The sequence below is a fragment of the Sorex araneus genome, chromosome 5 (assembly GCF_027595985.1).
Source record: "Sorex araneus isolate mSorAra2 chromosome 5, mSorAra2.pri, whole genome shotgun sequence".
Classification (NCBI taxonomy): domain Eukaryota; kingdom Metazoa; phylum Chordata; class Mammalia; order Eulipotyphla; family Soricidae; genus Sorex; species Sorex araneus.
Genome location: NC_073306.1, coordinates 116,389,967 through 116,416,442, shown reverse-complemented (window position 1 = coordinate 116,416,442; position 26,476 = coordinate 116,389,967). Strand labels below are relative to the sequence as shown.

General features: G+C 44.8%; 1 protein-coding gene across 1 annotated transcript in view; it reads right to left on the bottom strand.

Annotated features, from left to right (window-relative positions):
• The window catches only part of ASXL1 (ASXL transcriptional regulator 1), a 63,285-nt gene extending 45,966 nt beyond the window's left edge, over positions 1–17,319 (bottom strand). The window contains exons 1-3 of the mRNA XM_055138317.1: positions 17,177–17,319; positions 10,793–10,875; positions 6,694–6,802 (exon numbers count right to left, since the gene is read on the bottom strand). Of these exons, the coding sequence (XP_054994292.1) occupies positions 6,694–6,802; positions 10,793–10,875; positions 17,177–17,233 (249 nt within the window). The 5' untranslated portion in view covers positions 17,234–17,319. The remainder of the gene's footprint in view (positions 1–6,693; positions 6,803–10,792; positions 10,876–17,176) is intronic.
• Positions 17,320–26,476: the final 9,157 nt, after the last annotated feature.

Here is a 26,476-nt window from a genome sequence, read left to right as displayed (position 1 = left end):
AGTAACAAGTCTCAAAAATGGAGACTTCACTAGTGCCCACTCGAGCAAATCGATGAGCAACAGGATGACAGTGACAGTGACATTAAAGAGGGGCTGGAGCAACAGTACAGTGGGTAAAGCCTTTGCATTGCATGCGGCAGACCCAGGTTCAATCCCAGGCATCCCCTGAGCTCTGCAAGAGTAATTTTTTTGAATGCGGAGCCAGGAGTATCCCCTGAGCATCACCTGGTGTGGTCCAAACACCAAACACACACACATTAAAGAGCCACATCACCCAGTGTGGCCCAAATGCCAAGTGCACGGCCGCTTGCCCGCTCGCCAGCCCACCCTCCCTCTCTTCATTAAAGAGCATTAATCAAGGGGCTGGAGCGATAGCACAGCAGGTAGGGCGTTCGCCTTGCATGCGGCCGACCCGAATTCGATTCCCGTCATCCTATATGGTCCCCTGAGCACTGCCAGGAGTAATTTCTGAGTGCAGAGCCAGGAGTGACCCCTGTGTATTGCTAGGTGTGACCCAAAAAGCAAAAATAAATAAAGAGCATTAATCAAATAGGCAACTTTGGGGGGGAGGGAACTAAGGAGCAAAGGGGGCAGAACAGTTCCCAGGCATGCTCAGGAGGCACAGGAGTAACCCGTCAATTCCCTGCTGGGGCCCAGAGGTGCTGGGACTCAGCAGAGCCACACCAAGCAGTGATGGGTGGAATATGCTGTGCTAGGATCTGAACTCACAGCCTAGTGCTCCAGTCCGTCAAGCATTCTCCACAGTCTGAGAAAGTAATTTTTGACCAGATGGTGAATTTAAAAATAAGTTCTAAGAATATTTTTAGAACAAGAAAAAAATGGAATAAGGGTTGGAGCAATAGTAACCAATAGGGCACTTGCCTTGCATGCGGCTGACCCTGGTTCAATTCCTGGTACCTGATATAATACACTGAGCCCCTCCAGGGGTGATCCCTGAGAGCAGGACCAGAATAAACCCGAGCACTGTCAGGGGTGGCCCCAAACACAGACACACACCTTCCAATAAAAGGGGGAAAAATTAATGTCTCAAAAATTTTAATACTTAATACCTTGGACCATATCTTGAACTCAAGCATTTATTGGTCAGACCTGGGTTCTTGAGGGATCAAGATGGCAACCAGGGGCCAGAGAGAAGATACAGCAGGTAGGGCACTTCCCTTGAGGGGTACTAAGCCAGGTGCAATCCCTGACACCTTATATAATCCCTTCAAGCACAGTCAGGAGTAAGCCCTGAACACAGCCAGTGTGGCCCAAAATAAAAACAGAAGGCAATCAGTTCAGAATTCTTTTTCTTTTAGGCTTTCCTAGCCATCATTCATCAACAGCTATAAAGTCAGTTGTGTCAGAACGGCTAGGAGCTCATGTGAAAACCAGAGACCTAATTATCAACACAAATGCATGACCTGGAATCTAGAATCTTGCAACAATCTTTTGAATACTCCACTTCCATCCCGAGTTAGTTCACCTCTCCTTAGGCAACCTAACTGTCTACCTCTACTGGGAGATCACATCATTGATGTCAAAATTAGAGCAGACACCCAATATCACACTCTATCAGCACAGCACATTCAAGTCGAGAACTCCAGAACTCAAACAATTCCTGCCTCAGCCTCCCGAACAGATGGGAGGCGCATGCTAATGGGACCAGCCTGCAGCACTTTTGTTTTGAGCCATACCCAGAGATACACAGGGCTTAACTCTTGGTTCAGTACTCAGAGATGATTCCTGGTGGTGCTTAGGGTACCATATGGTATACTGGGGATTAAATTCAGACTAGCCACGTGTAAGGCAAGCTCCCTAGCCACTACCATTTCTCCAGCCCCAACAACAGTCTTTAAAATATATATATATATATATATATATACACACACACACATATATATATATATATATGTATTGCAGAGCACACATTTTTTTTTTGCTTTTTGGGTCACACCCGGCAATGCACAGGGGTCATTCCTGGCTCATGCACTCAGGAATTACCCCTGGTGGTGCTCAGGGGACCATATGGGATGCTGGGATTCGAACCCGGGTCGGCCGCGTGCAAGGCAAACGCCCTACCCGCTGTGCTATCGCTCCAGCCCCAGAGCACACATTTTTGTGGATGAGGTATCTGCATTTTGAGATGCTTCAATCTCCAGCTCATCAAAAAAAGTAACAAAAAGGCCCATCTATATGTACCAAAGCTTGTTAGTATAATCCAATTGGTCTGCTTGTTTGTTCTGAAGTTGGGGAGTGGGCCCACAATGTGTGGTGCTTGGAGACTACCCCCACCCAGCAATGTTTCTGGAGAACCAAGAGGTTTCAAGGATCAAACCTGGGCCTCCAACATCCACTGACCTACCTGGTACAAAATAATCCAATTTTCTCAAATGCCAGGATATAATCTGTTAAGATTATAGGTAATAGAATATTATTACTTTCTCTGTTGCATTCTGCTTCTGTTGTATTTGCATATACTGCTTTAATAAACAAGTCAAAATATTAGGAAGCACAAATAATTAACCAAGCTAAAATTCTAACACAGCCACCCTAGTAAGCACTCTTTATTTTGGCTGAGATGAGGTAGATCTAGAGATAATGTCATCAGATTATGAGTAGCATTTATTATCAGATGCCAAAACAAAAGAGGAACAAAGCAATACTAGCATGCATCTGTTCTTCATTCGTTAAATATGTACTTATTAATGGCTACTTCATTTGGCATACTAGCATAAAAATAAAATGTAGCCTATGCCCTCAAGGAACTGAGTCTAACGAGGAGAACCAAAGAGAACAAAGGTGATAGTAGCTGACATTTAAGTCCAACGAATAAGATACTATAAAGACTAAACAACATAAAGCCGAATGCAGAAGTGAAATGAGCATGTCTTCCATCAATGTAACCAGACAAGGGCTGTAGACTAAAAGAAAAGAGCCAGCATATAGAATAAAATGAAAAACTAAATTTAGCTTTTTCCCCTTTGGAGAAGCAGCCTCTCTTCTCTCTTGAACACGCATTCTTTGTCTCCCCACACATTTCCTTAAGTAAATTTTTAAAGATAAAACTATTTGGTGTCACCAAAAAATTAATTTTAAAAATAAAACTGATTTCAAATACTTAAGTAAGCATCAACTATGCCAAGATTTTGGCCCAGAACCTCATCACAAAGACAAAACCAGTTATGCCCACAGGAAAAGGTATTTCTGTGTTCTGAGTAAGAGGAAGGAAGGACTTGCACCACAGGCCTCCACTTTCACCCAGCACTGTCACAAGTGGCCCCAACAAATTAGAAATGTAATCAATGAGTATCTATAATTTATGATATAATGCGGATAATTATATATAATCACATTAATATGTAACCAAATGCCATTAACAAGCAATTAAGGAGGTGGAACCTAAAGGGATACCATGAAGGTTCCCCCTTCTTACAGACTTTGCTGTCTGTTCTTCTTTGGGGGAGGTGTGTGTTGGTTCACATCTGGCTATGCTCAGGCTTACTTCTGGCTCTGTGCTCAGGGATTACTTCTGTTAGTACCTGAGGAAACTTTGGTTTGTTATGTGGTGCCAGAGACCAAACCCGATCGAGCATGTGCAAGGCAAGTGTGCCACAAGCCCTCTATACCTTCTCTCTCAGCCCTCCTAAGAACTGACTTTGTATCAGAAATGCTGGCACCTTCATGAAGAGGTTAAATTTATTTGTTACAAGTTTGGTTTTGAACTAAGAATTCTTATTTTGTTTTTTTTGGGGGGAGGGGGAGGAGTTTGTGTTTTGGGCCACAACCAGTAGAACTCAGGGATCACACCTGGTGGTGTTCAGGTAACTTTATACAGCACCAGGTATCAAACCTGGGTCAGCCACAAGACACGTGCCCTGCCCCCCGTTCTATTTTACTCTGAACACAGGACTCTTTCACCAAGGTTTAGGTTCGGAGATTAGTTTATATTACCTCTTAATACAAAAAGTGTTTAAAATATCAGAAATAAAAAACACAGAAAACAGCAGACATCTGAACATAAGATGCACTTGATATGATCATGAAGAATAAGTTTTATACCTACAACTCAGAGTTGTATGTTCATGTGTTAATTAAAAGACAAGTCTACTCTATAACTGCACTCTCACGGTGACTCATTAATAAATAAATAAAACACACACACACACACGTCTATCATAAAAACAAAACTAGGGGCTGGAGCAATTGCACAGTGGGTAGGGTGTTTGCCTTGCACTTGGCCAACCCAGGTTCGAGTCTCGGCATCCCATATGGTCCCCTGAGCACCACCAGGAGTAATTCCTGAGTGCATGAGCCAGGAATAACCCCTGTGCATCGCTGGGTGTGATCCAAAAAGGCAAAAAAACAAAAAACAAAAACTAAAAAGCTTGCATCTCGACTATGACTTATGATTAACTATGGAATAACAGGAGGGCTGGTACCTAATTTTCCACTTACTCACCATTAACAGGTCATCTTTAGTTTAAACCAAATGTCAACAACACAATTCATCTGCCCTACTACTTGTTTTGTGAAAGATTTTATTGGTGGGGCTAGGGTTCAGCAATAGAGCACTTGTTCTGCACGTGTGAGGCCCCAGGTTAATATCCAAGACTTCATACACGATAAAGTTTTACTGAAATATTCAAGCACATTTCTTTAGGCATTCTATGGCTGCTTCCTGGTATTATGGCATAACTGAACAGTTATGATATAAATAAAGATGGTTTGAAAAACCTCAATTATCTGGCTTTTTACAAAAGAAGTATACTGATCCCATTTTATGTATTTTGGTTTTGGTTCACACCAAGTTCTCAGGGCTTACATCTGGCTGTGTTCAGGTGATTCCCTGTGTAAACAATAACTGTAACAACACGCTATAGCCATGCCACCAGACCCCTGGGCCAGGCTGTTTCATTCGGGGCAACCCCGAGTGGGGCAGGTGAGGCCTCTCTCCACCCTAATAGAGCTAGCCCCAGCTGCCAATACTCTCATACTTCACACCACCAATATACCAAGAGTAGCACACACATTTGATTGGGTTTAAAGCAGAAGGCAACCAATCTTAGGGGGAAATATATTTACAGAGATGCAGCTATAAGCACACAAGGATCAACCTTTAACAACACGTTACTAATCTCTAATAGAAGGGTTTAATGGCTGCTGTGTGAAATTCAACAATCTTCACACACTTTCCACTAAGAAAGTGGACCTTGGGGCCGGAGCGATAGCACAGCGGTTAGGGCGTTTGCCTTGCACGCGGCCGGCCCAGGTTCGATCCCCGGCATCCCATATGGTCCCCCAAGCACCGCCAGGAGTAATTCCTGAGTACAGAGCCAGGAGTAACCCCTGAGCATCGCTGGGTGTGACCCAAAAAGCAAAAAAAAAAAAAAAAGAAAGAAAGAAAGAAAGAAAGAAAGTGGACCTTTTTTGTCTCATTTTTAGTAGATTATTCATAACAAGCAATGCATAATGAATTATTTTGGTTCTGCTTTGGGGGCAGAGTTTGGGATGGAAATATGGTGGTGAAAGGTGTAATGGTGGTGGGATTAGTGTTGGAATATTAAATGTAATCAAATATCGTGAACAACTTTATAAAAGTAAAATTTTTTTTTATAAAACCTGTAACACAAATAGTAGGAAATTTAGCGGATACATTTCAACCCTATTTGAGCTTTATTTTGAATGCTACCTGATTTACATCATCTTCCTCTGCAATTAGTACCATCTAATAAATACTAAATAAATTCAATAACTACTATTATTGAATTCCATAAATGCTATTTCAGTTACTTTCCATTAAACAGTTCATACTTTAGCCGCCCAGCAATTTATCCTTTTGCAGTATTACTACAAACAAAATCCTCATCAAGGCATATCTGCAACTTTGTCACAATGGCTCATCCCTCTACTTCACACAATCTGCAAAGCTACAGACAAGCAAACGCTAAACATAAGTGATAATAGCTAATGTGACAAAATAATTTATAATACCCTAACTCACAACAGAACAGGGAAGTGGAGGGGCAAGCTGAAGGGAGGGTGGGTTGGAATACTATATACATGACTCACTCCAGCAATACCAAGCTGAATCAAGAACCCGTTGTACCAATAGGTTTGAACTTCAAGTCCATGCTCTCCCTTTAACATGGAGCTCGTTTGCTTGTCTCAATGTATCCTTGCCTGCCTATTTCTACTCTGGAGAAACCTGTGTTTAATGCTGAACACGTAGTTCTCCCTCTCTCCCCCCTCACATCATTCTAAACAAATCCCAATAAATCCCAATTGTACAAATGGAACAAATATCTAACTCCATTTGTACAAAGATCATCAAGATTACCTTACTGTTTATTTCAAATAAAAATTCAGGAACTGGAGATAGCACAGAAGATAGGGCACTTGATTTGTATGAGGCCAATCCGGGTTCAATCCCCAATACCCCTTTATGGTTTCCCCCAAGCTCTGTCAGGGCTTGAACACAGAGTCAGGAATACGCCCTGAGCCCCAAAACTGAAACGAACAAAAATCAAAGTATCATGAGTGGGGGAGGGGGTGTCCCCACACAGTGTCTTTATAGCAGCCATGCGATGCCAGGTTCAAAGCTTCTCTTTCATTTGAATTATCTCTCTGGCCCCCATACCTAGTGATTCTTACACTCACTACGTTAAGTACACCAGAGCTCATATTAGTTACCTTTAGTGTGAAAAGGCTAATTCGGCCAGGCAGTTTATAAAACAGTCCTTCGCCTCCTCTTGAATTGGAATGCAGCATGGCATTGAGACACGCAAGAGGGGACGTCCCGCTGTGAAAACATATGATGAAAGATGAGGGCCATACACATGCATATATCTGTTACTCAAAGATCTAGCTCATTCTTAAAAAAAAAAAAAAGACCCACAGTAGATATCCTAAGATCCCATGACTATTTCACTATAAAAGTAGCTCAACAGTAACTAAATGGAACACCCATTCTGCTGTAAGATCACATAATACCCTTGTTCCATGCCGACACTTCCTTAGTGCACTCTAAAAATATGAACCAATCTTAAGAAATCTAGAAAGTGGGGGTGCAGAGCAAGAGTACAGCAGGCACAGTGTGTGCCTTGCATACAGCCTACCCTAGCCCAATCCCCAGCATCGATACCGCCCCTGAGTATCACCAGGAATGATTTTTTTAATACAGAGTGAAGAGTAATTACTGAGCAGCCAGGTGTAGCCCAAAAACAATAACAAAAGAAAAAAAATAGACCTCAGCGTAAGAATTAGGGCACATCATGTACCCAACCCAGATTCAACCCCTGATACCACCTGGCCTCCCAAGCACTCTGGGTGTGGCGCTGGAGGCTCCCAAGCACCACCAGGGTGGCCCTGGCAGGTCTCAGCACTGCCAAGCAGCACCAAGCAAACAGCCCGGCTGGCAGCGTGTCACCAGGAGTTCCTCCCAAATCCCCCCCAAAACACTCAATCTGGGGGGTGGGGTCACATCCAACAGTGTTCAGGGGCTAGCTATTCCTGGCTTGGTACTCAGGAATGATGCCTGGAGGTGCTCAGAAAAGCATAAGAAAGTTCAGGGATCAAACCAGATCTAATGCAAAGCGAGTGCCTTATCCCCTGCACTAGCTCTGGGGTGTAAAAAACCTTGTGTTTCCTAGTTTCTGTATTTCAACCTGCATAACACACTTAAAAACTGTCACAGAATATTTATCAACAAAAAGACCATGAAATCAGTGGTGTGGGGCTAGCCCAAGAAAATAAGCACATCTATTTTTCCAGTTAAATATTTTCTAATGAGCATATAAGAGGATCAACCAGTACTTCAATTTGCTTTCTTTCCTATTGGGAAGTGGAAAGAAGGGTTTTATTCAACATTTCCCTAGGAACAACCAATCAAATGTGAATATAAAAAGCAAAAGTAAGTCAAATGAAATTGGTACCCAGTAATACTCAAATACTAAATAAACAAAAAGGGTAAAATGCCATTTCATGGTCCATGCTACATGAGGATACAAAACAAAGACCAGTCAGTGAGTTAGAAGCTATCCACTGAGAAGCTGGAGAGATAGTGCAGTGGGTAGAACACTTGCCTTACCCATGCCTGATTCAGGTTTGATCCCTGGTATCCCCAAAAACTGTCAAGAATAATTCCTGAGTACAGAGCCAAGAGTAAACCCTAAGCATCACTGGGTGTGGCCCAAAAAATGAAAAAACAAACAAACAAAAACCCCTATTGAATCTTAAAATAGAAAAACTGTCCAAAATACCGTTCAATCCCCATTATTAATTTTAAATGAGTTTGACACTAGCAAGTGTTATATAGTTCACCTATGCCCATTTTCTTCCCTCTCCCCAGCATGTTAAAAATATATAAGTATCTTAAGAAAAGCTTCTAAGCATTTTTTCAGAACTAGAGGCCCTAATTTATACAGTGTTAAAAATAAATTGAGTCAAAAAAAAAAAAAACCCAGTTAAAAAAAAACCTATTACTTATTCTGCTTTGGAACACACTGGATGCTAAAAAAAATTTTCACCAAGAACCAATCTCTAAAGGAACCCTTATGCAGATCTAGAGTAGCAAGTGGGTGTACTAACATCTCTGCTACAAGAGGGAACGGCACGCTGGCAGAGTCCTGGGAGCAATTCGACTCCCACACACTATACTTCTGCCTACAAATTACAGTGCTGCTCACTGATCAAAGGCACCACTACTGCTTCCTAATTCTTGTAAGAGCAAGAAGCAAAAAACAAGTTCAAGTTCTCCATTCTATTTGTCCCGAAGGGACCAATTTACCTTCTATATTCATAGGGGTCCAACAGCAGTACAGACAGCAGCATGACAGGAAATAACCCAGAAAAACAAAAATAAGACGTGATTATAACACTACATCATGCACAGGTATAATTTAAATGAATATGATCTCAACAATCCTGTATCTTTTCTCCCAACAAAACTAGAGAATAGCGAACTTAATGTCTAAGAAGTGAAGCTGTATTGTTTCTTTGGGGTGAGGAGAAAGGGAGGAGTACATGAGTGGCCACACCTGGCCCTGCTCAGCGATTACGCTTGATTCTGCACTCAGGAATCACTTCTGGTGGTGCACAGGGGACTGTATGTGGTGCCATGATCAAACCGTGGTCAGCCACATGCAAGGCAAGCATCTCATTGGACTATTTCAAAATTAAGGACATTCTGACCCTAAAAAAAGGCTAACTTAACATAGCTAAAGGTTACTGAGAAAAAAAGATCTGCCTTTTGCCTAAGTACCCAAGAAGTGATTATGCTGTGTTCTGCACTTTCATTTTCAAAAAATGTCTTGGGCCAGAGATAGTATAAAGGTTAAGGCAATTGCCCAGGTCAATCCCTTTTTCTTTTTTTTTTTTTTTTTGTTTTTTGGGTCACAGTCAGCAATGCCCTGGAACTACTCCTGGCTCTACACTCAGGAATTAGTCCTGGCGGTGCTTGGGAAACCATATGGGATGCTGGGGATGGAACCCGGGTCGGCTGCGTACAAGGCAAACACCCTACCTTCTGTACTCCAGCCCCCAGATCAATCCTTGACACCACATATCACCCAATCCCAAGCACTGCCAGGCTGATCCATGAGCACAGAGCCAGGAGTTAGCCCTGAACACTGTCAGGTATAATCAAAAACTGAAAAAAAAATTTTAGTCTTGGGTCCTTTAAAATCATGGATCTATAATGAAGTTTTGCACATTACCCCCTCCCCCAAAAAAGCACCAAAAAGAAAAAATCATTATCTTTTTTTTTTTCTTTTTGGGTCACATCTGGCGATGCACAGGGGTTACTCCTGGCTCTGCACTCAGGAATTACCCCTGGCCGTGCTCAGGGGACCATATGGGATGCTGGGATTTGAACCCGGGTCGGCCGCGTGCAAGGCAAAAGCCCTACCCCGCTGTGCTATCTCTCCAGCCCCAAAATCATTATCTTTTAACTCAGTAAATCAATTGCTAAAGTTATTATAAATTTCAAATTTTTGGTGCTACGTGAACTTGATTTTACAGAAACTCCTAATTCTTAAAGTTTCTAAAGTCAGGGTTGTAGGTAGTCTTTTATTAAAGATGTGTAAAATGTTTTAGGCCAGTGTCTCCTTTCATATAGAATTACTTATTATAGAGACCAGTGAATAATAATTTTAAAATGCAAATTAATTACATGAAAGGCATATTGCAGGGCTGGAGTGATAGTACAGTGTTTGCCTTGCACTCGGCCAACCCGGGTTCGATTCCCAGCATCCCATATGGTCCCCTGAGCACCGCCAGGAGTAATTCCTGAGTGCAGAGCCAGGAGTGACCCCTGTGCATCACCGGGTGTGACCCAAAAAGAAAAAGAAAAAAAAAAGAAGGGTAATTGCAGCTTGTTTTTTTGACAGAAATGAACTGACCTTTTCTTGTTATTTGTAATGCTAGTTATTAATTTAAGGAGGTAAGTGAGCAATGGAAACATGGTTTGACATTAAACTGTACCAATGAAGTATTTTACTATCAAAAAGTAAAGTCAGGGAGACAGCTCAAGGGCTGAAGTGCATAAAGTGGCATGTAGGAGGACTGGGTTAAATCCTCAGCACCACCTGGTTTCCCCAAGCCCCACCAACAAACAAATTAAGGGAGCACAGAGCACAGAGCACACTCCCACCCTCCACTCAGGCAAGCACAGAACCAAGGCAGCTGAACCCTAGCAGCAGGGGAGTGGGGGTGTGGGTGTGACTTACGTATAAGAGAACTTGCATCATTACTTAACTACAGAAAGACAATAAGAAACTATAGCAATACAAACCTCATTTCCTTTAGTCCTTCTGCCTCTATGACCTGCAGAATCTGTTTTGGCGTCATTGGAGCGTCCGAGTAGTTCTCTAGTACCTGAAAATAAATGTCTGACTTCAATGCGGTATTTCCATTCATACCCATCAGTCTATACCACGGAACAGTTCTGCTATGAGATAACCACTGCTGAGAAGTTAAAATTTCCCATTTAAAATTACTTCAGAAACTAAATTATACACATACCTATCTACTGAAAGTACTGCAATTAGCTAAAATATCCCAATTCTCCACTCTAAAAATGTATCTCCTTAACATATATATTATATTATATAGGGCCGTGGCAACCCTGATTACTACTTAAAGAAGCTGTTAATGTGATTGAAACAATAAACTGCTATATAAAAAACTGTAAGACAAAACTGCATCCAGACTTTCTTTTCCATAAAAGTGTGATTAGGACCTGTGTTTGTAAATGATTTTTGCCGCTGTACTGCAAAATTCTAATATCAGCAGTCATAGCAGATTTTGCCATTTGGTAACAGGATGTTATAATTCTGTGTAACGGCACAAGCAAACAATGTGCCAAACATCCCGTTTTTGTTAGCAGTCATGGCAGTAGTTTTATAGTGAACAAATGCAGCATCCTCACTTAAAAGCTGTTTTAGAAATGTGATCTAAGAAAGAGAGAAGTTATCTGTATCACTGTCCTCTCTACATATGCAGTTACAGTTAACCAAATCAGACTAATAGTCACTTAACAATAATGGTAACCGAGTACTGCTCACAAATAAAAAATCAAAGTAGGAAGCCTAACAGAACCACTGCTGTTTCTGTAAAAGAGTACAAGATCTTAGCACTAAGTATGACAAATTTTAGAGAAGTCACGGCTGAAATAAAACCCCCTCTGTTCCATTTTTAGTTTCTTTTTTCAGTATTTATATTCTCCGTGGTTAACATCATTGTCGCTCAGCTTCAACTACCTAAATTTTGGTAACTCCCAAATCTCTACCCCAAGATCCAGATTTCTTCCCAAGCCTCATCCTCCATCTAATATTTGGTTCGGTCTAAATACCCCCCACCCTACCTTGTCTATTTTATTTTTTTTAATTTTTTTTTTTTTTTTTAGTTTTTGGGTCACACCCGGCGATGCACAGGGGTTACTCCTGGCTCATGCACTCAGGAATTACTCCTGGCTGTGCTTGGGGGAACCATAAGGGATGCTGGGATTCGAACCCGGGTCGGCCGCGTGCAAGGCAAACGCCCTACCCACTGTGCTATTGCTACAGTCCCACCTTGTCTATTTTAATTAATTTCTACTCTAATTCATTTAATCAGCAACTCCAATTGTACTCCCCACCCCCACCCTCCCACCAGACATAGTCTTATTCCAGTATTCCCACTTTTGGTTGATAACCTTTCTAATCATCTCATTCGGACACCTCGGTATCACTCTCATCAAGCTCCCTCACCCAAGCCCACCTTCACTGTCACTTTCTTTTTTCTTTCTCTTTGGACCCCGGCAATGCACAGGGGTACTCCTGGCTCTGCACTCAGGAATTACCCCTGGCACATGCCAGGGGATCATATGGGATGCTGGGAATCAAACTCGGTTGGTCCGGTCCGTGCAAGGCAAACACCCTACCCGCTGTGCTATCGCTACAGGCCCCAATGTCAGTTTCTTACTGACACAACACAGTCTTTTCACCAATGTCTGCACCCCACTCTACTTTCTTCAAACCCCTCTTACTCTGGTGCCATCCTTCATTCCACAAAGGACCTACTTTGTGCCAGGGAGAATTCTAGGAATTCCTCAAAAAACAAAATAAAAACTTACTCTTGCAGAACTTTCTCGCTAAAACCTAAGGCCAACCCAACAAAATCAATTTGTACTTATCCCTTTCCATTTTAAAAAACCTCCAACAGGGTGCCAAAGAGATAGCACAGTAGATAGGAAGCATGCCCTGCACACAGCGAACACAATTCAATCCCTGGCACCACATGTGGTCCCCCAAGCCCCGCCAAGAGTGATTCCTGAGTGCAGAGCCAGGAGTAACCCCTGTGCATTGCCGGCTGTGACTCAAAAAGCTAAAAAAAAAAAGCCTGGGAACATCTGGGCGTGGTCCACCCCCTCACATCCTACCCCACCTTGCCCTGCCCTCACACACACACACACACACACACACACACAAACCTTCAACAAAAACCTAATCTTCTGCAGCACACACACACACACAAACCTTCAACAAAAACCTAATCTTCTGCAGCAAAAGCTGAAGTTCTGGAGAGTCCATTGGGCAAGCAGGGACTGGATCAATGGCACAGCGGGTAGGGTGTTTGCCTTGCATGAGGCCGACCCGGGTTTGATTCCCAGCATCCCATATGGTCCCCTGAGCACCTCCAGGAGTAATTCCTGAGTGCAGAGCCAGGAGTAACCCCTGAGCATTGCTGGGTGTGACCCAAAAAGCAAAAAAAAAAAAAAAAAAACCCCAAAACAGAAATACAGGATATTCAAATTTTGGCCCTCAAACCCCCTTCAGAAGTTAAGTTCCCTAGCCAGTCTGAATCTAAGTTTCTTTGCTTTGTGAAAAAAGGATACTATTTCCTCTCTTCTCTCAGTTATTTTTTTCAGACTAGAGATAACATAAGTGCCTCCAGTGCCTGGCATAAAGCAGGTACCCACGGGCCTGGCAAACAAGGCTATTGTATCATCATCTGGTGTAACTCTCCACCTGACTGTCAAACTGCTGCTCTCCAGATTTTATAAAGTTCCAGTAACTACTTGCAGTGATGCCCAACTTCCATAGTCACCACCTACCAAGCATGGAGCACTCTGCTTTTACCTGTCATCAATCCTTGCTGACACCTCCTGTGATGGGCCAAACTCATACCTACTCTTCAAGAGTCAGTGTATAAAGCAGCTTTCTTCAGGAAGCAATTTCTGATTTTTGCCAGGTAGAGTTATATATCTTTTTTCAGTATCCTCACAGTTCCACAACACATATAATTTATCTTCCAAAGTGGAGCATTTTGAGTGAGAGGAAGAACTATTCATAACTGTGCCCGAATAAGCAGGAACCAGAATGTCTGTTTACCACTTATACCTATGTGGGCCCTTACCATGCTCTTAAGTAAAATTCTACTCATATGTCCAAACCCACCCAATTACCAGAAGACCACAAACTCTTCAATGGCAAACCCTATCCATCTTTTATTCAACCTAAGCAAATTCCAAGTTAGAAAGTGCTGACTTAAACCACAATAAATTCTGATACAAGCTACATATGTTCACTACCACTGGTATTATTATTTCTCTTATACATATTGTGATCTGAGCAAACAAATTTTGTGGGATTTTCTTTTGCAAAAGCATGACTCTGAAAAATTAGTTACGGATTATTTAAACAGCATTTACAAAAAGCCTGAGAATCTAAGAAAGAGGAAACAAAATCTCTAAAAGGAAGTTATATCAGAAGATACAAAGTACTATTATTAAATCTGTATGTGCATCCCAGCTTTGAGTGTAGTAACAATTTAGCAGTGTTCTATGTTTCTTTCTATTGCACACTTTACAAAGTCTCTTCCACTTGAAAGACAAAAAAAGGTTTGATATAAGAACGGTCAATCATGAATCAAAGGGAAAGATAAGCACGCAATGAAGAGTCTTCTCAAAGGCGAGGAGAATGCATTTAGGGGCATTCACTTACTGGGAAATCCCCTCAGTAACTGTCCCAAACAAACAGTTTCTAACAAACAGAAGCCTTTATACTCATTGTCCTCTGCCATCCACCTCTTACATCAAGAATAGACAACACTACCAAATGTTGGGAGGGGGGGAGCGCCTGAGATAAATTATTACCAAAGTCCTCTCGTCTCTATTTTCCTACTAAAATAGTTTTCCAAAAGGTTCCCAGTACCACTCTAGCCACCAATCTGAACAAGGTAAAAAATAATAAAAAAAAATGTGCCATTGAAGCCAATACATCCAACTGCCATGGCAAAAATTCACCTGTCCAGAGAGCAGTCAGACCTAACCTACTGCCCTACCCTTTTAACTCAAGTTTCTCTCCATCTAAGGGAAAAGTGCTCAAAACTCTCCACTACACAATGTTACACCATTTCTTTGAAATAGGGAAAGGAGGTTCAAACATCCCCCCTCATTCACCACTCTGAAGGAGAGAAAATTCTAAAACACAGTCACAAAATTTATTCCATATGACTAGGAATTTCTTTTCACATGTTTAAGTGCACCAAAGAGTAATAATTACACTTCATACTGCTTTTTGTTTTGGGACCACACCTGGTGGTGCTCAGGGAACATTCCTGGTGGGGCTCCAGGAACTATATGGGATGTTGAAGATCCAACCTGAGCTGACTGCATGCAAGGCAAGCGCTCTCCAGCCCCTCATGTTACTATATTTTAGTGAAGAAACTGGAAGAAAATGAAGAACTTCATAATCTGCCATGAAGTTGGGCCGATGCCAAAACAGAAGCAGCAACCTGAATACTGGCGTTCAGATCAAACAAAAATAAGACCCTAAAGAGGTTTAACAGTGGACCTCAATTTCCTACTGTCTCCCAGAGAACTTAGACAAATGACTTTTAAAAAAACACAGGAGGTAAGGGCACTTTCACCCATCTCTAACAAGTAGAGCTTGGCCAAGTAAAATTTCTTTGGGTGCCCAGAATCATAAACACGTGGATAACGGAAACTCAGAGTCCAATCAATCCCCATGCTTGCTACCTTTAGAAGAGAGCATCCTCTAGTTCTACCCTCGTCTCCTTCAAGCCTAAATGTTTCCAGGTAAAGCAACAAGAAATCCTAAAATTCCCAGGGATTCCAAAAGTTCCAGAGCTTCCAATTTGGACTGAATCAAAATACTCAGACCTTCAGAATCTTCAAATTTCACATGCCAAACCAAATAAATTACTTGAAGCATATAATTAACAAACAATTGCTATTTGTTTTATGGACTACAATTGCCCAAGGAAAATGGGAAGCCAGTGAATAAGTCTCCTTAAGACCAAACAGCTTTTCTGCAAATCAATAACTGAGTTTTATAGGCTCTCAGAAAGCAAGCTTTCGATCAACACCCAACACATACTCGGATATTTTATACACAACACCTTTGTTACAGGAACCTCACTTTCCAATAAAATGAAAGATTATAAGGTCGAACTTCATTCACTATTAAAAGTAAATTATAGCAATTACATATAAACTACAGGGTATCGAGACAAGTACGTGATCTGAGCTTGTAACCCTGCCCAGGGACAGTTCTGAGAAAGCGCCATCTCCACAAGAAGTATTATCTGCTGTGATTGCCATCAGCAATATTATTCTGTAAGAACCTGTCCCAAAGCGTCTGAGCAAATCCGAAAGGATGAAGACATTTCACTTAAAATCCTCTGACACTTTGCAAATAAACTGCACTCAGCAGGGCAGCTTCAAACACCTCATACAGTCTTCCTGAGCTAAGCCCCAGTGAGCGGAATCTTCAGACGTTGGTCTTTGTCCAGCACTTCAAGCAGACATGCCCAAGACACTGAGGAATAGCAAGTACACACACATTCTTTGCAAAGTGGAGGCTGTTTTCTGCAGTGACTCCAGTCTAGCTCTCTCGGGTCAAATGCCCCAGTCAGCATTTTTTGCAAAGTAAGGTCGGCAGACCACCTGCATCGGAATCAAGCCGGTTAAATAGAAAAGTCTGGGCCCTTACTTGCCAACCTCGGGTCCACTAGCTCCTTAGGAGAGCCCAGCACGAGCGTTCCCACCCGCCTTCCCAGCGGGTGCCCCACCGACCCCCGAAGTTTGCAACCCCAGGCTGGGCCAGGGGCGGGGGGCTTCCAGCTGAGAGCCATCCTTTGCTTCCCGGCTCACACCTGGTTTACATTGGGAACGCTCAGCGCGCCCCCTGCGTCCTTGAAATCGGGGGCCCTTTTCCCCGACTCCGCCCCCGGGACCCCCCCCCCGGAATCAAACTGACCACCCCACTGCCCACCAGGAAGCGAGGGAGGGGCTTCCGACCCTTCCCGGAAACCCAACTCCCCCGAGGGCAAACACGAAGCTTCCCCAGACCCCCAGTGGCTGCCAAACCGTGGGGGAGGGGCGGCGGGCCTCCTCCGCTCGGAGGGGGAGGAGCCGGCAGCCAGCTCGCCCCTCCGCAGGAATTTGGGGGTGGGGGTGGGGGTGGGGGTTGGGGGGGTGTGCAAAAAAAAAAAAAAGCGCCACATCCCACCCGGCGGGGGCCGCCCCCCCCACCCACGGCCCCCGGGCTCGTCCCGGCCCGGGGCCCCGCCCCCTCCCGCGGTGGGCAGGGCCTCGCCCCTCCCCCTCCCGGGGGCGCGCGGCGCGGCGCCCCCGACCCCCCCCCCGGGACCCCCGCGGCGACCCGCTCACCAGGCGCGCGGCCTCGGCCCACGTGCGCTCCTTCTTCCTCTTCTGTTTGTCCTTCATCCTCGGCGGCGGCGGCTCCACGCGGGACCTCCGGGCGGCGCGGGCGGCTGGGGCGGCGGCGGCCCGGGGCTGGGGCTGAGGCGGCGGCGGGGAGCGCGTGGCGGCGGCGGCGGCGGCGGCGCGCGAGGCTCGGGCGCGGCCGGGAGAGGGGGCGGGCGCGGGGCCGGCGGGCGCGAGACCCGGCCGAGGGCGGCGGTGGGGGAGGGGAGGCGGCGGCTCCACGCGCCCGCGCTGCGTCAGTCGCCCACGGCGGCGGCGGCGGCCCCGCGATCGCTAAGGAATGCGGCGGCTCCGCATAACCACGGGGTCAGAGGTCACGGCTCCGGCCTCCGCGCTCCCGCTCGGCGGAGGGGCCGAGACGATTCCGGCGACGGGGCGGGCGGGCGAGGCGCGGCTTTCCCTTCGGCGCCCGGGTTGTGTGCGTGTCGGCCGTGGGTGTGTGTGTGTGTGAGTGTGTGTGAAGAGTGAGGAGGGGGAGTGTGGGTTTTTTTTTTTTGAACAAAAACAAACCGAAAGGGCGGATGGGAATCGTAGTCCCCGTCGCCTCTCTGGCCTCCCCCGCTCCGGAAGAATATGGCTGCGGGGAACGCTGGGACTACATTTCCCGGCGTGCCGCGCGGCCGGGCTTTTCCGCCCTCCCCTCCCTCGCTCCGCCCCTCGCACGGTTCTGTGAGGAAAGGGGGGAAAAGGACCATCGTTCTAGGAAGGGGCTGGGCGGAGTCTCGCGAGGTGCGGGAACTCGACGGGGGCCTGAGGCATTCTGGGAGGCGATGCTGGGAAGGGGCGGTGGCTGGCCCCCGCTGGCCACGTTTAACTCCTTCCCCTCTCTTCGGCGCCTTGGGCGGTTTCCAGTGGGGGCTAGAGCATGAGTAACTGGGCTCCCGGCGCCCACTTGGTGCCTCTGCCCGCCTAGGCGATTCTCACCTCCGTTTCTCGTAGGTGACAAGAGGCAGGACTTTCCCTTTTGGTACTCTCCTAAATGACTCACTGCAGCCCGAGACGGAGACAAAAACACGCTCATACCAGTACAACGGTTTTTCCACGATTGCTACTTCGAGACAGCCTCGTTTCCGCCGGTGCTTCCTTACTGCTGGGTATCTGCAGAAGCTGCACCCGCAGGCCAGAGCGCCCTCAGCTTGCCGTTGCTGACGGGCTGTGTGACGGAATTGGTGGGCCATCCCACAGGGCTCTTTATAGAACCAGTGCTCAAGAGAGCAGCGCAAGCCGTGGAGTCAGAGACCCAGGCTAGGACCCCAAACAGGAGCCTCAAACCAGGAACTCAGATCTCACTGCATCTCAGTTTTGCCATCCACACCACTAGTCTATGCCCTGTGAGCTTTGTTGAGATTGAAGTTACCCGGTAGAGTGGTAGAGAGGTTGAAGAAGAGACACCGCGAGTTAGGTCCATGGAAGCTGTCTCCTGGCATAGAGCAGGTGATAGCACCCGAGGGGCACTTACCTGGGCACTGTGCCTGCCCTCCCTGAGCCCGGAGTGCAGAGCGTTAAATGAAATGAGTTGAGCATCCAGCACGTAGATTTTCTGTGCCTATTTTGTGAAATCGGTGTCCAGAAATAGCCCTCATTCTTTGAATCCAGCCTAAACAGCAAGCAGAATCGATGGTATCGTTTGAAAGGTTCCCAGGGATCGCCCTCCTCCACTTCCTCAGTTTAGCCCCGGGGAGAGCTGGCAGAAGGAAAAGCGAACTGTGCTTCACGACCAACCCCTAACACCAGCATCTAATATACCTTAAACAAGATACTTTCGTACCCAGTTAACTGCCAGATCCTGCAAAGTGAATAGGGCTTAGAAGGTGAGAAGAGTTACGTTTTAAAATCTGTAATTTTTCCCGAAGAGGTCAAAAGGAAAAACCAGCTAACACTACCCAAAAGAATGGTTTGATTTGAATTTTTGCAAAGGTTGTTTTTTTAAATCTACAACTGTCCCTGGAACCTTTGACAAGTCATTTAGTTTGTTTCAAAAGTTTCTTCTCAGTAGCTTCACCCTCCACTTAGCTTCAAGGAGTAACTGGAGAACATATGCTCTAAATTTACAGGTTTAGTACTGGGACTGTGGCGAGCAGAAAATTATCCCCCTCCAACAAAACAAAACAAAACAAAAAACCACTCTGGTCCTTGGAATCTGTGAATATGTTGCATTCCATGGCAAAAAAACTAAAAAAAAAAAAAAAAAAAAAAAAAACAAAAAACCTTTTCAAATAGAATTAAGAACCTTTAAAAGAAAGGAATTGTCCTGGATTATCTGGGTGGGCCCAATATAACCCTCTATGGACCCTTAAAAATAGAGATTTGTATGGAAATATGAAATGAAGGGAAAGAAGCAAATCAGAATTGGGGACTGGAGACAGGACCCACCACTTCTGACTTTGAAGGAGCCAATTTGTAGGCAGTCTCCAGAAACAGAGAAAGCCTTTCCAGCAAGTAACCAGAACTTAGTCTTATAACCACAGAGAGCTACTAAATTCTGACAGCCTGAAAGAACTTGGTTCTAGCTTGTCACCCCTTCCAGAACCCACAGAAAGGAGGAAGTCCTGCCAACCCCTTGATTTTAGCCATACTGGACACTCAAAGCATTCAAAGCAGAGTACCAGCTGAGCCACACGGGGGCCAGACTTGGGAGCCCAGAAGTGAGAGATCCTTTTATATCTTTGTTTTTATACCTTGTTTCATACCTTTAAATCTGTGATCAACTCTTCCCATAGCAAAAGGAAAATAATTCAACACGATGAATGCTTTTATTTCATTCTTTGAGCCAGTATTGCCTGATTCTCATGGGTCAGGCCTGGGGAGAATCCAGATGCCAATATTCCAGGGTCTCTGCTCCCACACAGTCAATCAAACTTGGAAACGTCTAGCTTGGAAAGAGTACATTCAGGAAGACAGAAAATTGGTTTTCTTCATTAAATCTTAAGTAGCTGTGATTTAAAGAAAAGTATGGGGAGAGGGTCAGAGAGATAGCACTGCAGATAACCTTTACCTTGCATGCAGTTGACCAAGGTTCAAGCCCCAGCACTGCTTCTGGTCCCCTGCAGACCACTGTGAACTATCCCTGAGCACCCTGAACACAGAGCCAAAAGTAAACCCAGATAACCACTGGGTGTGACCCAAAAATCAAAAATTTAAACATAGGCTGGAAAACAAACTCAATGGACTGAGCACATAAGGAGTCTGTGCTCAGACTCCTTGGATCTGCTATGGCCCGTGATCCTTTAACACCTGGGAGCAGCCCCCAGCACAGAGTCAATAGCCCTGATGTGGCTCCTGAGCAGTAGGAAAATAAAACCCTTAGACTTATTCTTTTTCAAGCCCAGGATCTCCCTTGAACATGTGTCTTGCTTGCTTGTCTAATTTCTTTTTTTTTTTTTTTGCTTTTTGGGTGACACTCGGTGATGCACAGGGGTTACTCCTGGCTCATGCACTCAGGAATCACTCCTGGCGGTGCTCAGGGGACCATATGGGATGCTGAGAATCGAACCCAGGTCAGCCATGTGCAAGGCAAATGCCCTATCCGCTGTGCTATGACTCCAGCCCTATCTGTCTAATTTCTTTGTTTGCTTATTTCCACTCTGAAGAAGCCTGTGTTCTCTTTTGAACACATTTCCCCTCGTTCTCTCCTCTTACATCTGTCTAAGCAAGTCAGTTGTGGTCCAAAAACTACCTTGTTGGACCCGAGTGATAGTCCAGCAGGCAGGGCGTTTGTCTTGCATGATGCTGATTCAAGTTCAGTCTCTGGCACCCCATATGGTCCCCTGAGCCACCCAGGAGCAATTCCTGAACATGGAACCAGGAGTAAGCCCTGAGGCTGCCGGGTGCTTCACACACACACACACACACACACACACACACACACACACACACACACACACACACACACACACACACACACACACACACACACACACACACACACACACACACACACACACACCCCTTAGTGCTGATCCTGAGAAGCAACGGGCTGAGGATCAGCAGGACTGGTCCAGTGGCTCCCTGAGTACTACCCACCCCCACAGATTCTTAAGAGTTTATCCACTTAAGTACACATTTTTGGACATGTCTGTTTCCATATTGCATGATGGTGCTTTTATTACAAAGACTTTCTGAAGTAAACACAGATGCCACAGGGCAATAAAAGATAGGCAACTCTGCCCTGTTTAAGGATGAGTCACTTTCCCAACTGCACAGTTAGAAGCAAAGCACATATTCAGGAATCTAAATAGCAAACATGTCACCAGCAGATACCCAGAAATTCCCAAGGGGACACACTAGTCCCCCACCCTCATACGCACACTGTGAGATAAGCTACCACTTGTTCTGGACTTAAACAGGCCTAGATTTCAATTTTGTAGTCATTCACCAGCCTTGTGGCTTTGGTGAGATTCCAACACCTTTCTTTTTATGTTTGTTTTTATTTGGGAGCCATGCACAAAGATGCTCAGGGGTTACTCTGGCTCTGCATTCAGGAATTACTCTCCTGGTAGTGCTTGGGGGACCATACAGGATGCCGGGATTGAACCTAATAGACTGTGTGCAAAGCAAACGCCCTACCTGCTGTGCTATCACTCTGGCCCCATAATTCTGACACTTTTTATTTTTTATCTGTTTGGGTCATACACGGCAATACTCAGGGGTTACCCCTAGCTCTGCACTCAGAAATTACTCCTGGCAGTGTTCAGGGGACCATACGGGATGCTGAGGATTGAACCCATGTCGGCCGCCTGTAAGCCAAATGCCCTACCTGCTGTACTATCACCCTAGTCCAGTTTCTAACACCTTTCTCATGAACTCCAAGACATCATTTTACAAACTCAAAGAGTGATATTGGGATTAAATTAGACCTTCATAATCACCAGTAGATAATCTGCCTTTAAGATGGTTTAGTAACTGAAGCGTTAAATATATGTATATTTATAAAAATATTTTTATTTAAATAAATATATTTGGATATTTAAATATATAAAAATAATAAATAAATATTTAAAGAAATAATATATATTTATAAAAAATTATGAGCTGGAACGATAACACAGCCGATAGAGCATTCACCTTGCCAACCCAGGTTTGATTCCTCCGCCCTTCTAGGAGAGCCCGGCAAGCTACCGAGAGTATTTCACCTGCACGGCAAAGCCTGGCAAGCTACCTGTGGCATATTCGATATGCCAATAACAGTAATAACAAGTCTTACATGGAGATGTTACTGGTGCCCACTCGAGCAAATTGATGAGCAATGGGATGACAGTGATAGTGACAGTGATAAAAAATTATTAAAAATATATTTTAAAAATTTATATATATGTGTGTATATATATATAAAATATATATATGTATATATATATATTTTATCCTGTCAGAAAACCAAGTCCTGGAACAAAGTTTGCCGCTACAACAAATGTTTTGTTTCGTTTTTTTTTTTTTTTTTGCTTTTTGGGTCACACCTGGCAATGCACAGGGGTTACTCCTGGCTTTGTACTCAGGAATTACTCCTGGCAGTGCTCAAAGGACCATATGGGATGCTGGGAATCGAACCCGGCTCGGCCTCAAGCAAGGCAAACGCCCTACCCGCTGTGCTATCGCTCCAGCCCCAACAAATGTTTTTTTCTCAACAATTGTCCCCATTTTCAAGTTAAATTGATGCTCAGAGAGGTCAAATTACCTCCCTGAGGTCCTAGAAGATTAAATGAGATCACATTTGCTAAACTCCCAGTTTACAAATGATGAACAAATATGTACTTCTCCCTCCTGCTGTCCTAGTGTCCCTACCATGTTGGGGACTAGCAGGGACACGGTCAGTGAGGCCAGAGTTGGGAACACAGAGCATGTCTTGCATATGCTCTACCACTTGAGCTACATCCTCTGCCCCTTGTTTTATTTCTCTCTCTGATTTTTTTGGTTTAGTGTCTGCTCTTGCTAATACCAGACCCCCAATTTTTGGCACAGTCTTGGCAGGTTCACAAACTGTCGAATGACTGACGTTGCACAATAATTATTGGGGGAAAAAAGTCTCTGAGGGTTAATTTCTTATTGAATGAAACCTAAACAGTTCTTGGAGGCTGCCCAGGTAGAATTGGGAAGGTTTGGGGTGGATTCCCCGCTGTCATGCTGGGCAAGTGATAAAGATCCTCAGGGATAAAGACCTTGTCATCTTTCTGTGTCCTGAGGAATAGAATCTATTCCTGTGATAAACAGCTCTAACTCAGTTGACCTGACACACATGGTTTATTTCTACTCCTGTTTCTCAGTCTCCCATGAAACTGGGAGAAGTGTTTAACTTCTGTTCTACTCCACAAGTCTAAGAGCCAGGAATGCACAGCAGCGTTCCAGTTCATGTTATGCATGTGTGAGTTCCTGGTCATTGGCACAACAAAGTGGTTTCCTCATTATAATGATTGACATCTAAAACTTTATAACAACGCAATGTTACTTCAAATAAAAAGAAATATTCTTAGTAGTAAGACTATGGCTATGTGTTTGTGTGTTTTAACTGAAAAGTGTTACTTTTTGTGTGCCTTTTTTTTTTCTTTTTTGGTTTTTGGATCACACCAAGCAGTGCTCAGGGCTATTCTTGGCTCTGTGCTCAGCGGTCTCTCTGAGTGGTGCTTGGGGGAATCTCACGCAGTGCCAGGGAACAAACACCAGTCGGCTACATGCAAGGCAAATGCCTTAACCCCTGTACTATCACTCTGGCCCTGTTGCTTTTTATGTTTTGTTTCTGTGCCTCACCTAGCTGTGCTCAGGGCTTATTCCTGGCTCTGTGCTCAGGGACCACACCTGATGGGGCTCAAGGACCATGTGTGGTGCCAGGGATCCAGGGTGAGTCTGCCACATGCAAGGCAAGCCCCCTCGTTGTTGTGCTAAGTCTCTGGCCCCTGTTGCATTTTCAATTGAAAAAAAAAAATCTTTCTCATTTCCTCCACAAGTCAGAGCTTATATTTAGGCGACAGCCGTAATGTTTTCCATTTCTTTATACTTGTCTGCATTTTCCAAAGCTTCTAGAATGAGTATGTGCTAGTCATACACATGAGTATGATGAAAAACCTGAAAGCTGTATTTCTCAGTGTGAGAAACATCTTTAATAATAAATTCTGTTTTCATGTTACTTTAAAAAGATCTGTGATACCTCCCCCCTCAAATGATGGCTTCAGCTAACTGTTGTCAAAATTACGAAAGTAACCACCTATCGCCGGTTATCTAAGATTTTAAGGTAGAAATTTCAGGATCTCATTAAGGGGCCAGTTCCAATTTATAATCTCTCTTAATGCCAGAGATCTGTACTCATATCCATCATTAATCTTTCTGGTCTCAAGCCATTTCCTGCATTCCTTCTCAGTGAAAAGTGGGGAAAAGAAACTTCAAAGTGCATTTCAGCACCAAAACCTAAGAGCGGCGCTGCTAATGTGATGAGCTGGGCTCTTTCTTTATTTTTAATGTTTCATAATGAAAACTTTCCGTTAGACCCTGCCCCAAATGGTTTTTCTCCCTCCTCCTCTTTTTAGTGTCTCGTAATGTCTGAATGTGAAAGTACGGGCTTAAATGGCTTCTCACACGTCTTAAATCTTAAATTACCATGTGAGGTGAATGAGCAAACTGACAGGACCGGTAACGCAAAGGAACTTTCCCCAAATCATACAACTAGTTGCTGCTTGAGTCAAGATTTAAATGCTGGGGTCTGGAGAGAGTTCAGGGGTTTAGGTGTTTGTGGTGCATGCAGCGAACTCCAGTTTGACCCTGACACAGCCAGGAGTGATCCCCCATCACAGAGCCAGGAGTAAGCCTTGAGCAGAGTTGGGTGTGATCTGAAAAAAAAAAAAAAAAAGAAAGAAAGATTTAAACCCCAAACTCCATTGCAAACTCCAAGGCACTGTGGGTCGCTAGCCTCCATCCCGGCTTTCCATGAGTCCAGACCCTCACAGTCATCCTTCTGAGTCTCTGCCCTCTTAGAAGAGGTTCCCTTCTAAGTGTCTCAGGCTCCATTTTTAACTGCAATGCCCCAGTGAGCCAATCTGTGTTATAATTCGCCTAAAAAAACAAAGACAAAACACAACATCACGAAATCTGAGCCTTGGGCCTCACAGGGTTCTAGTTACAGAAGCAAACAATCGTCGACAGGGTGAAGGCCTGTGGTTGATGCTGAACCAGGAAGCAGGAACACTCCAGAAGGGCAGGCATCACAGAGGTTTTGATACTTCAGCTGGGCCTTGAAGGCGCAGAGGAAAGGAGTTCCGGGCCGGAAAGGAAAGGAGTTTGATGAGGGAAAGGGAAGCGGAGCCTCCGATCGTGTGTAAACAATTTTGCTATCTAGCGGGGCAGGAGCAGAAGAGGAGATCAGAATGGCACACCGGGGGCTTGTGCATGGGGGACAGGAAGTAGGTCCCACCTGAGGAGGGAAGATCATTTCCCGTGCAACCAGAAATCCCCAGGGCTCTGACGAGCTCAGATGGTGGCTCCCACAACTGCAGGTCCTGACACAGAGCAGGTGCTCGTGGACATGTACTAACTGGGGTCACTTAAGCAGAACCGGTATTAACATGGGTCTATACTAAAGCAGCATGACACAAGACGGGGGTGGAGAGATATCCCAGGGGCTGGAGCGATAGCACAGCGGGTAGGGCATTTGCCTTGCACGCAGCTGACCGGATTTGATTCCCAGCATCCCATATGGTTCCCTGAGCACCGCCAGAAGTAATCCCTGAGTGCAGAGCCAGGAGTAACCACTGTGCATCGCTGGGTGTAACCCAAAAAGAAAAAGAAAAGCAAAAACAAAAGCAGAGGTATCTTAAACACCTTGAGTTTTTTTCTCCAGCAAGACTTTCCCTGCTGGCTGACTCGCTTGCTAAATCCCTCTTCACTCTTATCAGTTCCTAAATTACCCTCAGGTGCTGGAGAGAGTATGGGGTTTTTATAAGGTTTTTTTAAAAGGGGGCACAAAGTCCCTTCCCTCCCCCCCTCCCCCGCAAAGAACAGACAGACCCATAAAGTTTCCTTTAAAATATAAAGAAGAGGTCACTCCTGATCACTCCTGGCAGTCCTTGGGCGGTTATATGGGATACTGGGAGATCAAATCTGAGTCAGCCACCTCAAGGAAAGCACTCTCTTAGGTTTGAGAATTCACTCTTAGTTATTATCCACATGGAAGCTGAAGCCATAGTACAGCGGGCAGGGGGTTTGCCTTGCACTTGGCCAACCCCGGTTCAATCCGTAGCATCCCATATGGGCCCCGAGCACCAC